General features: G+C 37.0%; 2 protein-coding genes across 3 annotated transcripts; both read left to right on the top strand.

Annotated features, from left to right (window-relative positions):
• Nucleotides 1-10,830: 10,830 nt before the first annotated feature.
• Nucleotides 10,831-16,165, top strand: LOC121428195. 2 transcript variants are annotated; one of them, XM_041624801.1, is made up of 4 exons: nt 10,831-11,067; nt 12,906-13,111; nt 13,950-14,084; nt 15,093-16,165. In XM_041624801.1, the coding sequence occupies exons 1-4, from the start codon at nt 11,061-11,063 to the stop codon at nt 15,237-15,239; spliced, it is 495 nt and encodes a 164-aa protein (XP_041480735.1). In that variant the 5' UTR covers nt 10,831-11,060; the 3' UTR covers nt 15,240-16,165. The 2 variants fall into 2 exon arrangements, with proteins under 2 accessions (XP_041480735.1, XP_041480734.1); XM_041624800.1 differs by having other exon boundaries at nt 10,836-11,067; nt 12,906-13,126.
• Nucleotides 16,166-22,099: 5,934 nt separating this feature from the next.
• Nucleotides 22,100-26,316, top strand: LOC121427167. The gene is made up of 4 exons (XM_041623429.1): nt 22,100-22,278; nt 23,308-23,471; nt 24,746-24,883; nt 25,810-26,316. The coding sequence occupies exons 1-4, from the start codon at nt 22,272-22,274 to the stop codon at nt 25,972-25,974; spliced, it is 474 nt and encodes a 157-aa protein (XP_041479363.1). The 5' UTR covers nt 22,100-22,271; the 3' UTR covers nt 25,975-26,316.
• Nucleotides 26,317-27,508: the final 1,192 nt, after the last annotated feature.

The following is a 27,508-nucleotide window of genomic DNA, read 5'->3' as shown; positions in this document are numbered from 1 at the left end:
TTATGTGTACAACATAGCACAGTGCCAGTCATGGAAAGTTCATTGACCTTTGACCTTATTCAAATTCGACTCATATTCGAACTTGACCTATGCCTTCAGGAGATGGACCTCTGGTATGAATTTGGTGATCCCACCTCGAAGCTATAGAAAGTTATTGGGTGTACTACACAATTGTTGACGACGACGACGACGACGCCGCCGACGCCGGAAATAGTGATACCTATGTCTCGCTCCGCTACGCAGGCGAGACAAAAAGGAAACAAGAAAAAGGTGAAAGGGTCGATAACTGTATCGAAAAGAGATGGTATAATGAGGTTGCTATATAGTTATCTTGGTAATAGATCACAATGATCAAACTCGCCTTTCGAACTTAATGTTTTACAATATCTTGTATGTATCCCGCCCTCTAAGCTTCACATTGTACAAAAATATAGAGTTACGAGTTGTTTTACAACCAGGGTCTTAAAGGTATTCTGGTCAACATATAACCGAACACATATATGTGTACTTTTTTAAAAGTAATATTTTATCCTCTCCAAAATCGAAAAAGCATATAGCATTTATTATAGTACAATGTACAAATGTTACGATACTACAACAAATAACAATTAAAATTTTAAATGTGATTTCCCTTTTTTTATTACAAGAAATAATTACACATTTACAAATTGATATAAATAAATGATAACGGTCTTACATATTCAGCAGTGTTGATTATAGTTCACAGTTATGATAGTCCAGTGAATAATCCAGATAAGATCCAAGTTGACTGGCGAAAATTCATTAAATCAAAGTTCACAATGGTGGCAATGATAAAACTGCTGTTGAAGCACGATGAATAACAAGAGTCACTGTAACGAGTTGAAATGTCCGTGAAGACGATGTCGATGATGATTAACAGTCAATATCAGCAATCCATGGGTGTTCGTTAAAACAGGTTGATGATCTCGATGAGAACTGAGAATTCCTCTCTCAAAGTAACTGCAAACAGTTCATTGATGGCATGCAAATAATTCCACAAAAGATAAATATTCCAGGTGGAAATAAAGTCTGCTCTGACATAAAGTCTGGCGTGAAACTCTGAGATTTCTAATCAGATAATGATATGATCCGATATGATATCCGTGAAGAAACTGCCAGCTTAAATACGAATTATTCACTATTCTAGAGGATTTTAGTATTCACTACAAAAAGAACATTCTCCTTCTTTCAGGAGCAATCAAATTCTAAAACATTCTTGAATGACCTCAGTGAAATTAACATGTCAACAACATAGCTAAGCCTGTTGTTCATTTCCACTGCCTGACAGTCTATTGTGTAGCAATCATAGACATTTTCTTCAAATGACACCATTGGTTACGATCGGTATTCTTGCTGGGGGGGGGGGATGATTGACACAAATTTTCTTGTGGATGGGGAACTTTCAACATTACCCCCACTAAAATCACAAATAAGGACATTTGGGAGTCGTTGATATGCATGGTGTTCTTGGAAATTCCTTCATTGTTGTAGTGTACTTTATTTATATATTTTTTTTGAAAATTCAATTTGTGTTTAAGCCTATTCTAATTCTAAACTCATGCGAAAGAAAAAACAAGTGGAATGCCTCTGGCCGTCTCACCTGCATCACGCGGTTCAATATAGCAGCAGTGCTGACTTTGAATACTACTCTAACTCGCACAAGATGTTCAGTGATACATGGTTACTCTTATGTCCACTTTTTATGAACTAGACCAATAAACTTACAGAGATATGATGGTTATTCAACAAAAAAACCCAACATGGCCAAAGTTCATTGACCTTACATGACCTTTGACCTTGATCATGTGACCTGAAACTCGCACAGGATGTTCAGTGATACTTGAATTCTCTTATGTACAAGTTTCATGAATCAGATCCATAAACTTTGAAAGTTATGATGGTAATTCAACAGATACACCCAATTCGGCCAAAGTTCATTGACCTTTGACCTTGGTCATGTGACCTGAAACGCGCACAGGATGTTCAGAGATACTTGATTACTCTAATGTCCAAGTTTAATGTACTAGACCAATAAACTTTCAAAGTTATGATGGTAATTCAACAGATACCCCCGATTTGGCCAAAGTTCATAGACCCTAAATGACCTTTGACCTTAATCATGAGACCTGAAACTTGCACAAAATGTTCAGTGATGCTTGATTACTATTATGTCCAAGTTTCATGAATCAGATCCATAAACTTTTAAAGTTATGATGGGAATTCAACAGATATCCCCAATTCGGCCAAAGTTCATTGACCCTAAATGACCTTTGACCTTGGTCATGTGACGTGAAACTCGTGCAGGATGTTCAGTGATACTTGATTAACCTTATGTCCAAGTTTCATGAACTAGGTCCATATATTTTCTAAGTTATGATGACATTTCAAAAACTTAACCTCGGGATAAGATTTCGATGTTGATCCCTCCAACATGGTCTAAAATCATTGACCCTAAATGACCTTTAACCTTGGTCATGTGACATGAAACTCTAATAGGATGTTCAGTAATACTTGATTAACCTTATGGCCAAGTTTTATTAACTAGGTCTATATACTTTCTAAGTTATGACGTCATTTCAAAAACTTAACCTCAGGTTAAGATTTGATGTTGACGCCGCCGACGCCGTCGCCGTCGGAAAAGCGGCGCCTATAGTCTCACTCTGCTTCGCAGGTGAGACAAAAATGACAAAAATTGTCTGGACCATGTACATAGTGATCTGTTTATTGAGCAAGGTTTATACACAGGGGCGTCGATCCATTTTTCAGATGGGGGGGGGGGGGCAAAATCACGAATCAACGTTCCAAAAGCGCTCTATCACACAAAACAAGCAAACTCACCCACACACACATAGGCCTATATATATATGTATATATATATATGACTCATGAGAAAGAGACACATATCTCACCCTCACCAACAATGCGAGCGCGAAGCGCGAGCTGAAATTTTTTAGTATGACATGAAAACAGGAAAAATGTACCTGTTTAGGTTTGTTTGTAGTAACTCATGAGGATAGATACATGTATCTCACTAGAGAACGAGCTGAAATTTCTTTATATTTTGACCTGAAAGCTTGATATTCTAAGCATTTTTGGTACCAATGATTGAGATGGTTATCTAGAAGAACAATAGATGCGAGCGCAAAGCGCGAGCTGAAAATTTTGATATTTCGATCTGGAAAAAAAGACAGCTTATTGGACGCTTTTAATAAAGAACAATATATATATCCAACAAAAGATTATTGCAAATCGAAGCGGGAGTTCTTTTGAGGTTTAGAACTGAAAACGGGACATTCTATTCACCTATTTAATCATGAAAAGTATGCGTTTTTGGTAGAAATGATGCGAGCGCGAAGCGCGAACTGAAAAGTTATATATTCCAGTCTGAAAAGAAGACATTTTGAGCACGATTTTAAATCAAATCGAGTTGGTATCTCAATCTCCCTTGCTGATTTCAGTGTAGCATTACAATCTTATTTTATTTTTTAGGTGCACATGCGGAATTATTGAGGATCGACGCCTCTGTGTATACAACCCGACTGGCAATATCTTGCATGATGATAAAATTCAGATTCGGACCAATTAAGACTAGCACAAATTACAAGCTGTGTGGTTTCTCGTGCACCATCCGGCTTACCGTCATTCCTTAGACGATTCATCTTGCCACCATTTTACTCCCGTTCATTTTTTCCACCCTTTTGAATTAATGGATTCATTAAAATTAATTTACTCATCACTGGTGGATTGGAACATCCTATCAACAAAAGTTGATTTTCGTTGGGGTCCTTTTATGTCATGTGTTAAAAAATATCAGATACATAAACATTTCATCTTGAACCTCCACCCATCTGTTTAATAGTCCTGAAAAAGAATGTTTTTATTTAATAACAATATACACAAATTGCGAGGGAAACAAACTGATTGATGGCATACTATAATCATCATGATCAAACTTTTCATTTTTTCATCATCATTATTATAATTTTTCTACCCTAAATTATTGGGGGGGGGGGTGATAATACAGGCCATCCCCACTTGAAATATTGGGGGGATATATCCCCCCATCCCCCCGTGATCAACACCCATGAATGACACACTCGGTCAAAAGCATGAATAATTTCACTTTTTATACTCCTGAAAGAGCATCAGCAATTACATTATTCTTTCCCTTTATGTGTACAATTTTCAATGGGAATGGTTGGAGTATTAGGCTCCATCTATACACAACATAAAAAGTAAGTTCCCCCCTTGAACAAATTTCCGAACCAATTCGAGTTTTTGATATATTTTCACATGAGCATGTAGGTAATTTTATAAGCTACCCTCTGAGTACATGTTATGGACGTATTCTACGCCATGCTTCAGTCAGCACCGTCAGAAAGCAAAAATGTCACTTTTCAAAAGTCACAAGCCAAATATCATGACTTTGATTCCATTTTATTGGAACTGATTCCACATTCTCAATATAAAAAATAGTCAGAAGGCTTGTAAAAGGTACATTCTAAAAGACGACACAACTTTTAAGCTAAATTTCACGGTAGAAATCAAAATTTGCTATAACTGGATTTTTTACACATTTTTATCAATGAAAATGATAGAATATAGTGACAGTTATTTTTGGGAAGAGTATTTTCAACAATATTCATCGTTTCACGGCTCAATGAACATTTATTGAAAACAAAAAATACGATTTTCAAATATCATAGGCAAATATTGTTTCATTTTGGTAACTGAAACTGATCTTTTGTCAACATTTTTGTTATGTTCATGACCAATTAACATGCATGTTTCAACGATTCAAAGGCATTTAATTGAACATTCACGCTTGAATAAACATGAGGAATGTGATTTGCTCTGCTTTGCGTTATTGGAAAAAAATGCAATTTGTAACTATGGATATCTGTCACAAACCTCATTGCATGGTTGATTTGATTTTTATGAAAATCCCGATGTTTAATGCATCAGTGTGCACACAATATTCGAAAATTATGCAAATGAGAAGAAAGTTCATGGCCTTTGCCCCACTCTGTGCTGTATGGAATTGGTATTTTTGTGTGCGCGCCTTTTGGATAGTGTCACCCTGAAGCCATGTGCGAAGTTTCATGAGATAGGTCGATGGTAGAAGTAACTAAACCGTCCATGATACAAATCCTCATTTCATATTTGTTAAAATGTTGGTTTCCTCTCTCATAGACTTGTGTACATTATGGGTGCATATGTTTAAGAATAAGGAACCCCCTATTCAATATGGTGGAACTTTTTTTCAAGGCTTTCTTTAGCAATGTCATTTGGCAGTAATGTTTATTGGCAGAATTCTGTGCAAAAGTGAAATCGATTTGTTCATTTATGGATGAGTGAGCACACATCAAACTGGGAAAATAGGTATGTTCAATGTCACAGACTCATTTTAAATGGTATAAGGTCAATAATGGGGGCAAATTCGGTTTCAAATGTGACTTTAATTGCTGTTGTTTTTATCATCCATCATTCTATCACCACACTCTTTCCGAACTTTTAACATTTTCATGGTTGAGCGAGCACATTCTAAATCTTAGAATACTCTTTATAATGCATAAATGTATTCCTTTCCTAACAGTTTCTCATGATCAGTTTTATTTATGGACAAATCAGTGATGGATCCAGAATTTTAATATGGGGGAGGGGCCTATAATCGGTGGAGCGACCAACATTTTCAAATTTTAATATGACCTGACAAGTTGTAGAGAATACTACCAAAAACCTCTATGATGATACGTCACAATACAGGGGCTGCGGAACGATTTTAAAATTTTTGGGGAGGGGCTGAGCCAAAAATCACAATCGTATGGTTTTTACATTTTTGTACATGCTTTGGGAAAAAATTGGGGCCTTTGCCTTGGCAAATTCACTCTTCATCAGATTTACTACTAGATTGACTTTATCCAGCCGGTCAAACAGTGCTCTCAAATGAGATACGACACAATTGCCAAGTCCAGCAATTTGTTAACCTTCGGAAGGTTGCTGGTGCATTTTTGATTAAAAAAGGCATGACTTTGCATTGAAATAAGCCTTCAGGTGTGTCAAAGGCTGATATCTCTTTGGCTCGGTCAGTCAGTGGAACTTGCCAATATCCTTTAAGCATGTTAAGCACAGTCTATCTTTGTGATATACATGTAGGCAGAACTTCCAACTCTATCAATACAATATTCTAACCTTGGAATTGGATACCAGTCAGTGTTAGTTACTGCATTTACCTTTCGGTAATCAATACAAAATCTCTGAGAGCCGTCTGGCTTTGGAACCATTACAATAGGGGAACTCCAACTACTCTGACTCGGTTCCAGACTTCAATTATCTGATTATGTCATTATCTAACATAAACTGTATTTCCTTATTCACCATTTCCAACTTGCTAGGATTGAGCCAATAAGGATTCTGTTTGATAAAACATCACCTACGTCTACATCATGTACAGTTAAAGGTGTACGACCTACTTTGTCTTTACACACACATTTTCATAGTCTCCCCGGGGAGCGGGGGGGGGGGGGCACTTCCATTCACAAGTGGATACCATGCGCGACCATGGGGTCTCGAAAAGCACCCTAAACACGTAATTTCCATATTCTGAAAATGCACCCCTTAACAAGTATTGGCGTGTGAAACCCTGCCCTTAACAAGTATTGGAAACAAAACGATACTCTTGGCAAATATTCCCTGAAATGAACCCCTAAACAAGTACAGGAATGTTTTATTGTTACGGGTCCTTCGGTCGTCGACTTTGCCTTATTTGGTCTAGTATGACCCCAGCTTCTACACCTCGCGCAAATCGGACTCTAAATACGTAGTGTTCGGGGCAAAAAGGACATCCTTTATAAAACATTTTAATATTGTTTTATCATCGATTCCCCCAAATTCGACCCTAAACACGTAATTTTCCTACAGAAATAGATACCCTTTTTTCATTATTTTTGTGTTTTTGACACCCTTATCACGTTACGTACGTATCGTGCCCTATCGTGAAAAAGACATCCTTTTTACGTGTTTTTTTTGGTCGCGCATGGTATCCACTCGTCAATGTAAGTGCCCCCCGGGATAGTCTCTTAACAGGTCAGATATATTGTAGCCGAACCGACTTGATTTCCTGACGAGCTGGTTCGTTTCGGCTACAATATACAACCAGTTGGTGTAAGTCCGTCTTCTTCACTTCTGACTCTTGCTCCTTCTCAGTAACTTAGATTATATCTCATGGATTTAAATATCTCCGTCATTCCGTATCTCCATTATCTCAATCATTCCAGTAATCAGTATCTCAGCAATTTCAGTATTTCGGAATCTCAGTAATTTCAGTGCTTTCACTATCCACACTCATTTCAGTATTCTCAGTATTTTCAGTATTCTCAGTAATCTTTCAGTATTCTCAGTTATCTCAAAGTCAGTATTTTCCGTATTCTCACTTCTTCCATTACAGTCAGTACTTCTGCTTTTCCGACCATGTATATCAGTGCTTCCACTTTTCAAAACGGTACTTCTTGGAATTTACTCTGAATGTTCTTGGAATTTTACAAAATATCCTGGAATTTTATATACACACACAAAAAAAATGAAATATAGGGCCCAGTGCCGTAATTGAGCAAAAAATTGAGGGGGCAAAGATGACGTAACAGGAAAAGTTTACAAAAATACCAGAGCGAGCGATGCGAGCGAGCAAAAATTTTGACATTTTAATTAAATGATCAAATTTTGTGATAGATTTTGATATAATATTCAGATAATATAATATTATTCTCGAAAATGATATACTTCTGGAATTCCCCACTTCCTGGAAAACTTCCTGGAATTTCTCACTTTCTGGAATGATCCCGGAAAATAGCAAAACTTCCTGGAATCCAGGAAGAGTGGAAGCACTGCCATGTATACTTGTAGCTCTATACAGCAAAATAACGACAAGTGGGAGGCAGAGAATTCAGTTGTTAAAACTTTACTGAGAAATCATGTGCACCCTGTCGCAACAGGTTCCATTGAAAATTGAACAGACTTTCGTCCTGAAATCTCTTTAATAATGTCAAGTATGTTGCATGGCCCATAATTGAACATAATTATAGAGCTCGACTATGCTCAACTTGTTAAGGGAGATTGTCACGCTGTAAAATTTAATCATCTTTTAAAACTAGTTAAAGTCATGAAATACATCTTTTTAACAACAGCTATGGTGATTGTCACTACTATTTTATACCCGAACAGTGATGAAAAATTAAAAAATACATATCTAATATAATCCTACAGTTGTAACATCGTTATTGCTCAGCAAATAGTGCTTATATACATTTTAAAGAAAATATGTACATAATCGATTACAAACGATTACTGAATTTCCCTATGCAACTATGTACATGGATTAAAAATTATTCTACGCTCATCAACGTTCCAAAACCATGCTAAACATTAAATAAACGATTAAGTTCGTTACAATATCTTTTCTCTGATCTTCAGACAGGTGTTTTAATGCCCCATCCATATTTCCTAACATCTCTGAATTAGACAACTTTGACACCACATGGTTCTTTCTTAGATACATCTGTATAAGACTATTCATTATTCTGTCTTTCCATAGCATTAATCTTCGTATACATCTGCATGTTTCTTGTCTTCTTTGACGTGTGTTGTACCTATTGACTGACTAGCTTCTCGCTCAAACTATTCTTTCAACATGTTTACATGACAAACTCTTTGAGACTTTCTTCATATACATCTGCATGTTTCTTGTCTTCTTTGACGTGTGTTGTACCTATTGGCTGACTAGCTTCTCGCTCAAAGTATTCTTTCAACATGTTTACATGACAAACTCTTTGAGACTTTCTTCGATCAGAGGTACTGATCACATAATTGACATCACTGAGTTTCTTTAATAATAAAAACACACCCACACACATACCCTCATACACATACACACACACATACAAGAAAACAACTCTCTGTCACGTTTCAGCCATATCAAGTTTTTCTTTAAAATTGTTTTAAGAGATCTATACTGACCGCAGATATCCGGTTTTTCTTCAGAAAATCGGATATGCGTTTTGCCAAAGTCCGCTTTCTCTGTCTACCGGTATCGCTTGTAATCAAGGTCAAATAGATATAGAGGAACTTTATTGATTTATTCTTTTCTTACCATATTGAGATATGACACAAAATGGCCATAAATTTAAAAAAGGGAGAACCCCTAATCACCAAATAGGTCTCTGCCTTGAATTTGTACAATGTCGTATTTCGTGAATTTCGTATTATAATTTTAAATTTTTCTTTGCCGTTGTATAAACGGGAACGAAGCCTTCAGAAGATATTGCTCGCTTTGCTCTTAAAAAATGAATCGAGTGGCTAGCAAAGGGGGCTAGATATTTCGTGTAATGTAAATTAATAAGAAGCTGCGAGCAAAGCGAGAACGCATTTTTAAAAAACATTTTTATAACGAAAATCCAATTTTGTGATAGATTTTGACAACTAATATTCACAAAATAATATCTTATTTCATCCTTCTCTCCTCCCTTTTCTCTTTTTTTTTCTTGGTCGTGAAATATTTGCGCCGGGGGGCAAGAATCGCCGATCTGTACGCCTCTGCTTGTCTACCCCACTCACATGACTCATGAAGCTTGAGACAGGTAGGATTATCCTTTACAAGTTTTGTAGTAACATCTAAAAATGAGAATGTTTTCTTGTTTCGAATGGGCACTCGTTTACACGTAAAATTGGCCCTTCTCAGGTTAAAGGGGCACATACCATGTTCGTGTGGGGGCACTTTTCTTGGGTAAAAGGGGGAGGAGACTCATACGAAATAGGGCACAAACAAGAAGGGAAGGGGGCACTTGCTCACACATAAATCTGGTCCTTCTCAAAGGGCACAAAACACGTTCGTGAAGGGAACTTTTTTGTAAAAAGGGGGCACTGATTCGAGAAAGGGCACAAGAAGGGAAGGGGGCACTTGCTCACACATAAAACTGGTCCTTCTCGGGTGAAAGGGGCACAGAGCACGTTCATGAGGGGCACCTTTCTTGGATAAAAAGGGGCACTGATTCCAGAAAGGGCACTTACAACAGGGCAAGGCTGCACTTGCTCACACAGAAAACGGGTCCTTCTTACAGGTGAAAGGGGCACAGAACACGTTCGTGAGGTGGATTTTTTAAAGGTAAAAGTGGCAAAGATTCGAGAAACGGCACTCTCTAACACATAGATTGGGTCCTTCTCAGGTTAAAGTGGCAGAGAACACACTCGAGAGGGGGTATTTGGCTTTAAACTAAAAATTGGCACTTATTCGAAAAAAGGGCACCTGGTAACACCTTACACGGCTCCTCAGGTGAAAGGGGCACAGTACACTTTCGAGAGGGGGGCATTTTTCTTGCATAAAAAGGACACTTTTTCAGTGCTTCAAAAGTGTATGTGTGTGTGTGGGGGGGGGGGGGACTGGGTCCCCAGCTCTGAGGATCGCCGTCCCTGCTAGCAAAGTGCCCAAATACAGTAAAAAAAATGAATTACATGCGAGTGAAGATCGAAAATATTTGTTTGAAGATAATAAGGTTATCATGCAGAGTTTTTTTTAAATACTTATTCTTAAAAGTTCTAACTTAGCATGCTAACCAGCAGTAGTCGCGGCCAAAGAAATTATGCTTGCTAGCAGTATGAATATTTTAAATTAAAACCATCCTGTAAAGAAATAATAGGGAATCTTTAGCATCTTACCATATTTGGTTTATTGTCACGTTATATTCCATCGTCCTGTACAAGGAACGGGAAACCGAAAGGAAAGCCTGCACTTGACAGAAGTCATGAAAGTGTAGGCGCGAATCCGAAGTTCGAAGAAAGACCACGAGGATGCGGATATACTACGCCTCGGCGCGCCGTTCCGTCACAATTGTGGTGTCTTTTGGCCAACGATTATCGTTATTCGCACTATAAATGAAGATATGAAATGAACCTGTATCATTATACCTTAAAAATCTCAAGCACTTCATTGTCAAGTGTTCTAAAGAGCTTCAAAGCAGAAGTTTAAAACGCGACAAAATATCACCAAAATGGCATGTAAGTATCATCATAATTTCAAAGTACGCTAATATCTGATTTCTATTTCAAAACTTTGTACAGATTTTCATTTCTTTTAGCCGATTATTATGGTTTTATAATCCAAACACATTTATTTTTACATTTAGAGACAATTTACTTATTTGTCTCATTATCGTCTCATCTTTTATATGTGTCTATCGTTTTGTTGATTTTAATCGCATGACGGTGTTTAATCTGATCATATTTACCATGTCAAATGGAAATCTGAACCGGACTGAACCTGTGAACAAATCTTTAAATCTATGGCCTATATGGATTAGAAATATTTATATACATTGTTATATTCATCCAAACCTCCAAATAATGCTTTAATTATTAGGAGTACAGGTATGATATTTTAAGAAAGAAAAGACTCCAGAATGATCACAAGCTGGTACAGGCAGGCAGTTTTTAGGAAGGAGTTGTAACTCTTTTAATTTATTGGTCATTTTGCCTCCGACGAAGATTCTGCTAGGATCGAAAGCTTAGGCCCCTTTTGACTCTCTATTTTAATTCATTCAAAAGACATTCATGGTCTCAAAGCGTAAAATGGGATACTTAACATGCATGTTACCTGGTATTGAACTTCCACGCGGAAAGCTGTTTTCCTGCTGCGGTGATTTTTTTTCTTCAGAAGCTCAGTACCAGTGTCAAATTCATAAATATATTGGTTAAATTGCAGAATAATCATGAAGCTCATGAATGGCTTGTGTTATAAATAAAACACCAAACAGTTCTCAAGTTTAGCACTATGCCCATCCGATGATCCTTACACAAATTCAATATTTTAGTATATTCCATTAAAAATTTGCATACATTTTAAGGTCCCGTCATGTTAATCGATGCTTTCCAATATTCGATGTTAAGGTATTTTGCTTGTGTCTGTGCTTTTTTTTCTTTGAATATAAAATAGTATGGAATTTCGAATTTCGCTCGTGAAACTCATTTCACATCTGAAACTTGATGAGAAATCATTTAAAGATTATAACCAATAGATGCCATGATCCAATTTCCTGATGAGTTATTCAACACCTATTTTAACACCTTTTCTGATATCTAGCCTCCTGACAATATAGATTAGCGCGCAACTTATCGGCGGTGTTGAGCATAGCATCAAAGGAGTGAAGCTTGATCCCAGTCCTTATACCCCTCTGTGTAGGACCGGTATGTTTGGAATGATCATTAATGTGACTGTAAAATTATTTATCATTCCCCAATGTCATATGCTTACACTTCATAATTCCGAAAACATAAATTGTCTAAACATCCTGATCTGGCTCGTAATTCCGAAAACATAAATTGCCTATACCTCGATGTTCGTTAATCCGAAAACGTAAAAAGGTTCGTTAATCAGAACATTTGTGGCGTTATTTCGAAGGTTCGATAATGCGAAAACGAAATAAGGTTCGATGTTCCGAAGGTTCGTTAATCCGAAAACGAAATATGGCTCGTTGTTCCGAAGGTTCGTTAATCCGAAAACGAAATAAGACTCGTTGTTCCGAAGGTTCGTTAATCCGACAACGAAATAAGGTTCGTTAATCATTTCGTTTTCGGACTAACGAACCTTCGGAATTACGAACCTCTTTTCGTTTTCGGATTAACGAACCTTCGGAATTACATACCTCACTTCTTTTTCGGACTAACGAATCTTCGGAACTACTACGAACCTCTTTTCGTTTTCGGACTAACGAACCTTCGGAATATCCGAACCTTAGGAATTAAGAATGTATGCGATGTCATATTACTGGTTTGGAAATATAACACACATTGAACTGAAATTGATTATGAAACCGATATTTTTTCTGTTCGATATTTAGCCACAGAGGTTCAAATGTCTGAAGCAGAGAAGCAGCATCTTGGCATGGTGGAGGTGAGGTTAGATTCACAACAAGCGTTGATGCACACGTCACCAGGAGATCAAGCATTAAATGGATACACACAAGGACATGGGGTACAGAGCGGAGCTCCGCCTTCGTACGCACAATCGACCAATCATATCCCGATCCAGCCCCCACAACCACAGGTGACAGTTGTACACGTAAGTGGAATAATTGAATTATAAGTAGTAATCAACAACATTGCCGCTCAAAACGGCACTCATGCTTGGTTGGAATAGTAGCATAAGAATACACAAATAAAGCAAGCAAAAATTAATATGCAATAAAGTTGATGATGATTCGTCTCGGATTTCTGTATGATATAAAAACTTCATATGTGTGTATGTAAATATTTCGATAAAGGATTAAATTTCATCAGTATTGATTTTGAGCAGTATATTCAATCATATTTTGCATCAGTTGGGCATGAAATATGGCTAATCATTTAACCCCATATAAGTAAACTTTATTGATGAAAAAACGGAGAAATGGTATTAGCACTGTCGTTGCATATGCAGTTATTTTCGTCGGATTTGTATTAAAGAGATGGTACAGGCTGGAAATACTTCTATTTCAGTAAATAGAGTAACTTTCACAAAGCAAAATGATGAAAATTTCATCAAAATCGGATAAGAAAAAAACAAAGTTATTGAATTTTAAAGATTTGCATTATTTCGGTGAAACAGTTTTAGGCATGTCTTCATGAATAATCATTAGGTGGGCTGATGATGTCATATAACCACATTTTCTTTCGTATTTTATTATATGAAATCGCTTTTTTTCTCAAAAAATTTAAACCAAGAACTTAAACAATGGGATTGACAACTGATTAAACAAGTGCATTAGTTATTTATTGCCGCAACTTATTTCACCATAATGGAGACACATCATTGATTTAGGATTTCGAAGGCACAATCGCCTATCCGCAAGTTTTATATCTAATTTGATTGAATTTTTGATATTTTAAATTGTTTTATTCACCAGACTGCACCTCGGTCAACCAAGGCGTTTTCGGGAGCTCCCAGACCGGACATTCCTGACTATTCCCGCCTCGCTCTGATGGTCACATTCTGTTGTTGTCTCCCGTTTGGTCTAATTGCCTATTTCATGAATTCAAGAGTGAGTTGTGGGTTCGATACACACAAGAAAAAGTAACACAACAAATAATATTGACATTAAACAGATTCACCACTCTAGTTTATCATGCAGATACAGACTTATTTTTGACACGTCAACCGATAACAGGACTAGAGTGAAACTAGACTCCTAAGATTATGTCTTTGTCAAATAAGAGCCAGTCTCAGTACATAGTGATTACAGGGGACGTGGAAGCTGGGGGCTGGGGCCGCGGTCCCTGAGTTAACACTGCATTATGCACTTTATGCAAGATATGAGAATCGCAATAACAGAGGATCTGGGCCTTCAGATTAACTTATACACTCTAAAAAATGAAGTGCTAATTTAGCTCTTAAAGAGCGTGTATAATGACTGCACTTCGGAGTGCTGATTTGTTTAGTTCAAATTTGAACTAAACAAATCAGCACTCCGAAGTGCAGTCACTATACACGCTCTTTAAGAGCTAAATTAGCACTTCATTTTTTAGAGTGTAGGAAAAACTGATTTGATAGTTACATCTCAACAATCAAAATTAAAAAAGATGTCACATATGAATAGTGAGAGTTTTTAATTGAATTTGATTAATATCTATCTTATTTACCTTGATTTATTCATTTATTTGATAATTTGCTCATTCATTTTTAACTTATGTATTCATTTATTCATTTACTTTTCTTTGTCTATTTACTTACTTATTTATTGAATTATTTATTCTCATTTAGGGGGGGGGGTGTTGGTAGGATACATATTTTATCTCTTTCAAGCTGCATTTGTTTTCGAATTTTATTTATATCTTATTATCTGGCATTTAGTTAGACTTTATTGTTTTTGTCATGTCAGATATTTGAAATGAATTATTATTTATTTGAAAATGATGTTTCGTTGGATTTTTATCCTGAAACTCTTGCTAAAATTATCAAATGATTACGGACAATAGATATTTGCTTCAATTGAATATGTTGAAAATTCAGGGTATTAAAATGTATTTTTTTTACTTGTTCACCTTTACAGGCACAGGACAAGCAACTGTTTGGAGATGACGATGGTGCTCGTTCTTCGTCTCGCTGTGCCCTAGGCTTCGCCATAGCTGGGATACTCTGTGGATGCATCTTATCCGCGTTGATTGGAATATATTATTTTGTACTCATTGGGGTATAATGAATAAATCACTGCGTTGAGATCTGTAAATAAACCACCACGATCAACCATGGAGTCTATGAAAAGGATTATCGTGATATACTTGTGATTGATGGAAGGAAGTGACATGTGTACCTGGAAATACTATGAGCATTGAACTGACGATCTGACGATGTGTAAATGGTTATCAACATCAAATCGATCAAATTGATGAAATCGAGCTAGATTATAGTACCTCGCTCCCACGACCAGTTACGAACACCACGATTGGACTTTCGAAACTTATCGCGAAAATTTTTGAACCATTCAAATTTTTTCTACGTTCAATACGATTGCCTCGACTGATTTGATATGATCTGGTACGTTCTGATAAGATACTACGATTACTCCACGATTAAGATCGCCGTTTCAATCGTGGCGCGATTCGTCACAATGGCGAACTGTAAGACAAGCCAGGCATGCCAGGAGATTCATCAAGAATACTGGTTTAAATTTCACTCGGATGACCCGCGATAATCCACTAATAAATTGAATTCTTTATGTTCTGCATGGACCCTATACCTGCTTAGAATGTTGCTTTCCTATTAATTGCAAATGTCCAGTATGCCGATCGAAAAATGGTCGGTCGTGTTTATGTGACATTTTGCTATATTGTATTTGTATCTGCATTCGTTAATGTGTATATTACCGTATTGAAAAATATTCGATTCTGTAATTATTGGAAAAGAAATATAACAAAATTTAAAAGTATAATCTCTCATTATACATAGTGTGTGTAATATGTCAATATGTCTGCTTTATAGTCATGATATTAATTTCATAAAACATATCCTATTTTGAAAATACTATTTGTTAATGAGAAATACAGTGGGTGTCATGTAGGGGGAGGTGAGAGAGCTCTACTTGAGGAATAGAGCGGGAGGGAGAGAGAGAGAGAGAGGGAGAGAAAGTGAGGGTGTGTGTGTGTAGTCTGCAGGCACAGACCCTGATTGAAACTTTCATCAACAAGTGTGCCTCCACGCAAAGACTAGCATATACAAAACTTGCTGTTTCAATTCAGGCCTTCAGTACACAAGGCATTGTAGGCTACACAGTCAGACCCGTAAACTCGAGTGAAGGGTTTGCCCAGCAGACAGTGTGTGTGTGTGGGGGGGAGGGGTAATAGAATAAGGGTGCTGTCATGTAAATGTGCGATATTTGTCAGCGCATGGGGGCGCTTTTGCGTATTAAAACAGAAGTGTTAAGGTAACTTTACAAATTTTGTCTCTATTTTCGTCTCTTTTCTGTTTTGTATTGTTGATGTAGTTGTTGTGATAGTCGTACCAGGAAGGGTGTTCTCTTAAGCCCCCCTCCCTGATATGACAGTGCACGAATGCTGTTTTAGTTTTCAGATATCAAGTTTCAATCGTCGACTGGAAACAATATCTTCTGGATTATTCTCAGTTTCCAATTTTGAAAAGAAGCACAAGCTTAAGGACAATTGTATTGTCGAAGTCAGCGTGAAATTTTTAACGAATCACTCAATCTAAAACTAAATTGTAAACAAGCATGGGGAAGCAAATAAGGGACCCAAACTAGAATGAAATGTGATTAAAAAAACAACGGCACTTCACCAATTTAAATCAGTCATGTACATTGAATAACCACGAAAGATAACACTAATCAGTAAAGTACTTCTTATGAATTTCATCGTGTTATTATTTGTATCAATTTGAAATGAAAATTTTAATATGGAATCTTTATCACTTTTTGGGTTTGGGTCTTTACAGTGCGTATCAAAAAAAAGTTTACACTTTGAAAAAATCGTGTAAAATTATACATTTGTAATATCCTGAAGATTTTTCCACATTTCAACATTGGTACAGATCCATTTAAGCAAATGACGATATAACTATCGAAAAATATTTCCGCTTGAGTGAGCACCACTTACTTTTGAAAAGTTTGTGAAAAATGATTTGCGCAGAACTCTGAAATAGCTATGCGAATAAAAGTAAACTTTTATCATGAAGAACACGTAGAATTAAGCAAGTGAAATTGATTTCGAGATGTCTTTGACCTCTTTTAAGTTGTTTCCTTGCCCAATACACTTCAAAGAGTGCATTGCGCCCCCCCCCACTCCTCCACACACCAAGGCCATCAAGACGATATTTGATTAACACTGAGCTGTGATTTACATAAAATGAATTAGGCTTGATTTTCATTTCTTAATCATTGTCAAGATTGGAAAAAGTGTGGAGAAACAAATATTAAATGAAAAATTAAATGTCAACCCAATTTGAATAATAAAAACTTTGTGAAAAAAGGCTGGAGATGTCTGATATAAACTTTTGTTCAGATTCAGTTATGTCCTCAGATCCAGCTGGCACAAAAAGGGTAAAAGTTGTGCTTACTAAGTGTTGGTTTAAAAATGCTTGAATGTATCTGTTTTATCTTAATTGACTAAAGTGCAAGGGAAATGTAGGAAAAATGTATCGCAGGGCAAGTTTGATTTCGCCCTTTCCCCTTGACACTGCGTGATAACGAGTATTTCTGTGCAAACAGATTTCTGCGAGCTTTACAAAAATGGACAGTGCTCACTCAAGTGTAACATTCTGTCAAAACTTTTACTTTCATTGGATAGATGAGACCCAAACCCAAGAATATATGTGAAAAAATTACCCGCATGTGTTATATTTTTTAATTCCCAGAGCTTTTTCAAAGTGTAAACTTTTTTTTGATACGCACTGTATAAGGAAAAATGAAGAAAGGATTTTTTCATGGATCGTTCTCCGTCGAGTTCCCCTGACGAGTGCCATCTGTGCGATAATGCCCCTCCCCAAAAGGAGAAAAGGAAAGAAGAGGAAAAAGAGAAGGTTGAAATAATATATCATTTTCTGAATATTATGTCAAAATTTATCACAAATTTAGCTGTTTGTAATAAACATTATCAATATATTATTTCTTTTATTATAAATTTTGCCCGATACGCCTTATCTAAGTGGCCCCCTAGAAATTATTGGCACATAACGCCATTGCTCCGGCGACAATTGCTCCACTTCAAATTCCACACATTAATGGAATGACCAACTTCAACCCTGGATTTAACACTACACCCTATCCTAAACCTAACACTAAACCTAACATTACACCCTATTGCAACCCTATAACCCTATTATCTTAGACGCATAAAGCAAGGAGCAATTTTCGCCAGAGCAAATGTCGTGTCGCCAATTCGGTTTTTCTTTTACTCTCACTTCTCCCCCAACCTCATCCCGCTTCACCCTCTCCCTATCTCTTCCCAATTTTATCTCACTCTCCTGGTAGGTGTTTCATTTTTTCATAAAGCTATTGTAAAGTTTCGCACGACTTTATGCACGACTGGAACATGTTCTTAAGTGGTACGTCAGCTTCATTGGGATATATCATGTACTACAAGAAAGGGTCACTAGTCGTGCAACCACGTAGCCAGGATTTAGTTTTGGAGTGTGCCAACCAAAGGTGCCAACCTTTGGTGCCAACATTTACAGAGCGCGCGAGTGAGCTACCCGGGGGGGGGGGGGGTGCAGGGAAGGGGGAGGTTCCCCCTCCCTCGCGGAGCGCGAAGTTTTTGATATATCATCAAATTCTCATGCGTCTCTAGTACCCTTATATCAACTCGAATTCAATTGAATTGCTGTGATTAAACAAAATTGTTCTCAAAAGAAATAATGAGCTTGATTAAGAATGAAATAATTCCTCTTACCGCTCGAAGCGCGGAAATTAACACACTTTGTAAAATTTAAAAACAGAAGTGGTATAAAATGCCTACCTTGGTCACATCAGATTTGATTTGAATTTCGTTAACTGAAGTTCACTCAAGTCGCAAAACAGAGTAGAAGACGTGTATAGGCCATATTCCTTCCTTCCCGTGAATGGTGTTGAAACTCTGAATTTCATTTTTTGGGGGGAGGGGAGGGGGGGGGGCGACCACCCCACCGCCCCTGGCTACGCGCCTGCAGTCGTGGGTAAATTCAATCGTAACTTACGAACAGCTTTATGTAAAACCCGCCTGCTATCACGTACACCGCCTTCAAAATATCATGATCATATAGCGCTCCGACGAGAATAATGTATATATTGATCATATAAAAAATCTGCTACTCTATCATATTTTACATTATGCCTAAGACTCCGATTCTAGACTATTTAAAGTATGGTGTTAAGAAAAATATCGGTCGGAGTTCTAATTGGACCACAGCCTAAAGCACTTAAGTTTACACCATGGACATGATGGATTATGTGAATAACCGAATGGGTGTTGATCTAACAGTACTGATCGACACCATCAATAGTTTAACACCGGCGTTGGCGGTGTAAACTTATCAATAGACTCTTTTCGCTCAATGACTGAAATAGACTTCTATGACGCTGGTTGTTTTGGAAGAGACATTTACCCCCGTCGTAAAAAATAAAATTGTCCCGCAACGCAATTTGTATGACAGTTAGGATTATTTTAAAATTGAGATCCCTAAAACTATACAAATGTCAAATTGGCAACTGGGTAAATATATTATGACAAGTGGGAAGAACAACATTCCCATAGGCCATGTACTTATTTTTTTAAATAGGATTTGTGGTTTTCTCTCACGTAAACTATTCCCCCTTGGGCAGTAATCCAAACATAACTAATGGAGCATAATGCTTAATATCTTCATTGAACAAAAAAGTTGAAATAAATATTTTGGAAAAAAGCGACAATTGGAGAGCAGTCCTTTCCTTACATCATTATATGACATCACCTATGCGGCCATTTTGAAGTTTCCATGGGTATCGCGATTTATTTTTAAACTTATGAAATATCAAAGCATTTCTCCAATTTTGTCTAATGTACTTTCTCTCATGTACTTGTCTGATTTTTCCTCTTCCGATAAAAACAACATTATTGACCTATAGACGGATGTGGGGACTCTATTGAGCTGTTATTTCTTCCACCTTCAAATCCTCTTCATTGGGCGGATAAGACGATAGTTTGAAAATCGGATGTGATAGTGAAAATCCGGGTGGATCGGTGAGAATATTGCCATTCCGAAGATGAGATACAGTGGTATGAACTGAATTTTAAAACCACATGAGGTCAGTAGTGCATGGTACCATGATTTATGCGCATACATCGTATTTCCGATGGTTCGTAATTCCGAAGGTTCGTTAGTCCGAAAACGAAATGAACAACGAACCTTATTTCGTTTTCGGATAAACGAACCTTCGGAACAACGAACCTCATTTCGTTTTGGGATTATCGAACCTTCCGAACCTTCGGAATAACGCCACAAATGTTCGGATTAACGAACCCTTTTACGTTTTCGGATTAACGAACATCGAGGTATAGGCAATTTACGTGTTTTATCGAACCTTCCGAACCTTCATGACCTTCGGAATAACGCTACAAATGTTCGGATTAACGAACCCTTTTACGTTTTCGGATTAACGAACATCGAGGTATTGGCAATTTACGTGTTTCGGAATTACGAACCTTCGGAATAAAGAACATTCGGAATTACGAAGTGTGACCGATTTATGTACCATGTGTACGGGATCAAATCGATGGCATTCTTGATATATATATATATATATATATTTATCAGCAGGCGCGTACGCAGGATTTTTGAAAGGGGGGGGGGGGTTTCGAGCTGATTTTTTTTTAATCTCCCGCCCAGTCTCTAAAAAGTGATGAGCAGGGGGGGGGGGGGAATCCGCCCTCTTTTTGTCCTTACAATTTCTTGCGTCATACATTATTATGTAGGGGTACCGTGCGTCTACCAGACCGACCTCTGGGGAGACAAGCAACAAAAAAAAAAAGGAAACGAAAGGAAACGAAAGGGGGGGGGGAGGGGGTTTGAACCCCCAAACCCCCTTGCGTATGCGCCTGTTTATCAGGTGTTTTGGGGCAGGGGCAGAGGAAGTGGGGAGGGAGGGGTTGGGTTGTTGACAAGATGAATAAAATCACATGTATATCCCCCTCACCCCCAAAAAGCGAATCGCGAGTTTTAGTGGCTGGAATCTGTAACCTCATGTTAATTTATTTGTATGTGAGTGATAGACCTTGAGGGCAAAATAGGGAAACCTTGACATTTTTGATTACATATTTAAAATGGTGGTTTAAAAAAAAATATCGTGGGCAATTATTCACATTAAGCAAATCTATTAACCAATTATCATTTTTAGTGCCCAATTTGGACAGATTCGTTTTGTGGACCGTATGTTGCACAGGGTTGGTTAAAAGTTGTTCCTATTTTGCCAAACCATTTTAAGAGTGTATATAAAACGGTATGACTTGGGTTAGCAGGTTGTTTTGGGAATTGTGACACCCCTACCTTGCCTACGAAAAATTATTTTCATATGTATATGTGAGAGGAAAGGAACATTTTTTTTCGGAAAGGGGGGGGGGGGGGGTAATCCAAGTCGCAAAATCAAATCATATGTGTTTATACAATATATACTGCTTTGTTATTCAATGAGTGAAGTCGAAATTTTACAGGACTGTCTCGATTTATTTGTTTCTTTTTAAGAAAGGGTCAGACATTGAATAGATCACCATGCAATTGTATTTGTAATTGGGAGTACACTACCAATCACAGGGTGGTTAACACTAATTCTGTAAACTTGAGCCGATGGGGAGGGGAGCTGCACACGCCCCTGTGCCCCCTTGATCTATGCCAAGTTGACATTTTAACTGAACCGGATAAGATTCCATATGCCATGACCAAGTTGACGTTACATGAACACGGATTGCTGTATTCGACCCCTATTTGAAATTGTGCCAGGTTTTGTTAACATTGCTATCCGAGTTCGCCTCCTGTTTCCCGGAAATGTAGGAATGGAATATCTTTTGTAAATTTTGCTTGCGATTTACATAGACCTATCCATGACGTCATGAGTCCATGGAAGAATATAATTATGGAGATGATGCAAGTGACAGAATGAAAAAAAAGGTTTATAAATTAGAATGCCTTCCGAACATTTTCATTCACTTTAGAAGATCAATCCGAGAGTGCAGGCGTTCCTTAAGCAGTTAAAAAAGATTGTTATATTTTCAGAATGGCCAGTAAGTAGATAGACTTTGAATTCCTTGTTATTGCGACAGATCTTAATTTAGCCATGTTAATTTTGGGTCAATGTATCGTTTTCGTATTTTTACAAAATCATTATTATAGATTACTCTCGTTGATATATGTGAAAATGATAAACTATTGAAACAATGTGACAGAGTTTGGTTCCTATTTCAGCTAATTGATTAAATTGCTTCTTAGTGATTCAATTTATTCACGTATCATTCATTATATCACTTCCATATACCCGGTTTCAAGAACAATTGTATTTGAAGGAACTGTGGTTTCTTAATAATTTTCGGTACGAAATATTCAACTGCTTTACCTTGATTATGTTTAGGTTTCAACTTGATTTAGGTTCAATAACGTAAAAACATTTCATGTCGCATACTTTTTTCACGACCTGTCATAGCAGTACAGCTGGTCACAATTTACTGACATAGCTAAGCAATAAATTCAACTTCTGCGGATTTTATTTGCTTACAAATGTTCACGTCTTTCTTCTTACCTGAATATTTATGAAATTTGTGTTTAATTAATAAAGAAAATTATAATGACTTAGAAATGATAACAGCTGGTATATGACATCAATTCAATGATAATACTGAAATGACAACATTAAATATAGGGATGATAATGATTCAATTAATATTAATACTTTTTATGTATTTACTATGTCTTTTAACCTATAATGCTTGATCTTGCAGAATATACCTCTATATATATTGAAATGGCAATATTGGGGGAAGGAATTTCACCTAACTAAGAATATGAAACAGATGAACTTGATGAAAGATCGAGTCTTAGAGTTAGATTTTGATTCATTTTAATTCATTTATTTTAATTCAGAACTTTAATATAGCTCTTTTTATTTGTGTCTTGTTATCCATCCCATATCTTTAAATCGTTTCTATATTCTTATTTGCATTCCCTTCAACATGTGCAATCAGTTGATCTCAAACGTCATATTTTTCCATAAAATGCCATAAAAAGTGACGCATATTATAATATTTCATATTTTACAGCCACGGAAGTAAATATAACAAACGAAACGAAAATGCCCATTACCGGTAATGGATACCCAGTTTATTCTGGCTACCCTCCTCAACAGAATTACGTCACACCCGGAGCCCCGCCTTCTTACCAATCAGTCGATACCGCACAACCCACAGCTGTTGTAGTGAATCACGTAAGTTGGAATATCTTGTTTCAACCGTCATGAATTCCTTAATCTCATTTGAATTAGGGTTTAATCATCTTAATAAAATCGCTTGCTGACTCTCAGAAAACATTGAATACATCCTGTCAAACTGCATAAATTAATTCATATAAAATGATATCTATTGTTTTCTCATGGTATGGAATAAATAAATAATTATATCTGACGGAATTTCGTGCACAAAGAGAGGTCACTAATAGCACACTAATTTCATTAAATTAATTCTTCGTTTTTTACAACCCCATTTTCTTAACATGTCGGAGAACAAAATATGGTACATGGTTTCCACAAGAATATCAAGCAAGGTGGACGCACAAACTTAAGTAATCTTCCACACAGTGCCGTTTATAAAAACACACACAACTATGTGTTCATAAAGCTCCTTTTCTTCTTTCTCAATGTAATCCAAAATGATATGAAAGGTTTTTTCATTTTCATTTTAGATACATTTTCTTTGTTATTCACTTTGGTTTTTAATTTGAAATACTAAATGAATGTAATAAAAAAAAATATAAACTGTTTGTTGCAACTGTTAGTGTAAATAGTAGTATTATGTTAATTCAATTTATTTCACTTTACAATGCTTTAGCTCTATGATAAGTTAGCTAGACATTGCTGATATAAAAGATTCACACTGCATAAACTCTTAGTACACGCTAAAATAATCTCACCGCCCTCGTTGCTTAAAAAGTTCCTTCTATAAAAAAATTGCCAAAAGCTATTTAAAACCACATTTTTTTTCATGATAGTTACCATGATAATGGCATCATTGTCATAATCATAAGTTTTGTTTATGCAACGGGTTCCTATTTTGCTCATCAACTTTTATTGTCTAAAACAAAATATCCTTTGCAAAAAAGAAAAAAAATGAGATTTTATGAATGCCAAAACTTATGGCTTCATCATCAAGAGCCGTGGTGTAGTGGTTCTGACTCTCACCTTGTAAACATTGGGTCGTGTGTTCGAATCCCACCGCGGTCTAGCGTCCTTACCACTCTCGACCCAGGTGCTAAATGGGTACCCGGTAGGATGCGAAAGATATTGTATGTTTGATTTTGCAAGCGCCATAATGTGGCTGCGATGAATGCAAGGAATGCTCCCCAGGGAGGCACTTTTCGTGCTTGATTGAAATTAATCCAATGACCGGGGTTATAACATGCTGTAACGCGCTTTGGGCCATTCTGGGAAAAGCGCTTTATAAAAATTGGCTATCATTATTATTACCTTTCCCCCACCCCATTTAGAATGTTCCACATAACCAGGGAATTGTCAGACAGGCTCCCTCGCAGCAACCTATTCGAGATTATACTGTATTTGCTGTCATCGTCACAATCTTGTTCTGCGTACCATTGGGCATTGTGGGAATTGTCAAAGCATCTGAGGTAAGTGCTATCAAGGATGATGGTGATGATGATGAGGAGGAAGAAGAAGATTACGATGATGATAGCTTTGATAATGATGATGATAAGGATGATGTTAATGATGATCATGATGATAATGGTGATGACGATAATGTTGACAATGATGATAATTTGTAAACACATTGTTGGCATTACTTTTATTATTTTGTTCGAGCTGTAATGAAAATCATAAGTCAGAAAAATATGTGACCAGTGGCATTCGAACCTGCCATCTAATGCTTTCTGGGCAGCGACTTAACCACCTGGCTATTCTAGTTCACGGCTAAGTCACGATGAACTGGAATTCAAAGACCCTCGATCCTCTTCTTTCTGACTCATTAATATGCAAATGCAGTCAGCCGTGGACAAAGATTAGCGGATATAAGAGGCATTAATAGGAGGAAATTTTAATTTGTAAACACATTTTCGGCATTACGGCATGTGTGTAAGATCTCATGCTCAATCTGCCATGAAAGTCGCTGCCCGGAAAGCAGTAGATGCGGGAGTAGATGCGGGAGTAGATGGCAGGTTCAATCTCAGTGGTTTAAATTATTCTGACTTATAATTCTCTTTCGGTCTTGCGTTTGTCATTTAGTACGTCCCTTTCTGTGATTTTTTCATCATTTTTATTATTTATTCGATGTTTCATTTCTTCTGTCCTTCCTCTCTTATTTATTCATCCTCCTTTTCCATGCCACGATTTATTTCAGACACACCATCTTTTATTTTTGTCATATACTATGCCATTTACCATGTTTACTCATTATTCAGTTCATTCGTGCATATCAAGAAGTCAACTTAATTCATTGATTGATGCATTAAGTCTCTTACTTTTGCATTCACTCATTCGTTTATCAAATCATATTACTGGAAACAAATTTATCTTTTATCATACACTTTTTATCCAGGCGAGAAACAAGCGCAACCTAGGAGACGATGAGGGCGCCAGAGAGGCTGCTCAGAGTGCATTCAGATGGTCCTTGAGCGGTCTCATTATTGGATCTATTGTTCTGGCGATTGTCATAGTTTATTATGCAGTTCTCCAGTCCCAATATATTGACTTTTCATATTAAGATGGTCTCATCTGTACTCAAGTTCAAGGACGCAGCTTTCGCGTATGTCTGTTCATAATATTTGTTTACCGACCAATCGTGAGACAAATCCGAATCAAGAAGATCTAAGTGCTCCGAACTTAAATGCCGTTTTCTTTTTTTCATATACACGGTATGGTATAGCCATGGTTGCGTAATGGCGACTCATTTATCAAGAAGAGAAAGCATCGCACTCCCGGAGTATGATGAATGGGTTTCCGTTTTCAAACTTCCGTATCACAACTTTTAATATGATTATATTTCTGTTTGTGGTAACTCCCGTAGGAACTCGGCAGGACAGCATTTTGCTGGTAAACGCCAAGCTGGTACATCTATATAACCAATTACCTATGAAACATTTTACGTCTAGGTTAATCAGTGTTATTGGCTGACGTTATAGACGACAGATATCACTCTCGGGCCTTTTTATCAAAGTGGAGACAATGGCAGAGTTGGGATTCGAACTCACAACCTTGCTATTATGAGTTCAATGCTCTAACCGCTGGACCACACGATCAAAGTTAACGGCTTGCTCCTAGTCTTTTTCAATACAGAGTGATTGGTCATCATTGATTGACCAAAATTGCATAATTTTTTAAAAATTGTTTCCTGATTAAAAGGCCAAGGATATCCTATTGTCCATATCGCCCATTTGATCATGACAAGAGATTCGTTGTGTGCTCTATGACATCCGGGAGTTCTATTTCCATTTATAGGTTACTGAATTTGTTTATCAAGTTCATATTCTTAACTTGGATTGCAAACGCATAAAACTGGACATATATTAAAAATATAAGACAGTGTATGATGATACAGATTCGTTTATTTAAATCATAACGAATTTTACATGTTAATGGTGCACAGTGGTTGCAATCTACAATTAGCCTACTTGATGCGATAATTCCTCTTGCAGCTCCAAAAAGCTAAACTGGAATGAACTTTGCAATATGTCCTGAAAGATTGGTGTCATAGTGAAGATCTTTATTTTATAATAAAAGGAGAGATAATAAAGATAAAATAATAATGAAAGTTTGTATAAATATGACTTGTAATAGAATAAGAACCATTGCATTTATTATTGTAGATATGTCATTAAATTGATCTTATTCTCTAGATATATACATGTATATATATATGTGTGTATATATATATATGTATATATACATAAAATAAACAACAGAAAGCAAGAAAATCTGCTCCCTCTGTTCATTTCGATGATGTAGTGGTTGACTATCTCTTAATGTAGGATGGGTGCGGTAGTCTTATATCCTAGTTAGATAAAGGTCAGATATGAAATTGTATTGATTTGCAAGAAATAACGCTGAAATTTTGCAGAACGCTTTGCCGAATCAGTGATGAAGAGGGGGGGGAGTGATGGAGAGAGAGGGAGAGAGAGTGGGGGGATAGAGGGAGAGAGTGAGAGAGGGAGAGAGAGAGAGAGGGAGGGAAGAGGGGGTAGATATGAAGAGAGGAAGGGTGGGGCAGAGAGAGGAGAAACAGTGGGTGTTACTGGGAG

Source organism: Lytechinus variegatus, chromosome 14 (assembly GCF_018143015.1).
Source record: "Lytechinus variegatus isolate NC3 chromosome 14, Lvar_3.0, whole genome shotgun sequence".
NCBI classification, from domain to species: Eukaryota; Metazoa; Echinodermata; class Echinoidea; order Temnopleuroida; family Toxopneustidae; genus Lytechinus; species Lytechinus variegatus.
Note: the sequence above shows the minus strand (reverse complement) of the source record. Positions and strands in the feature narration are given on the sequence as shown.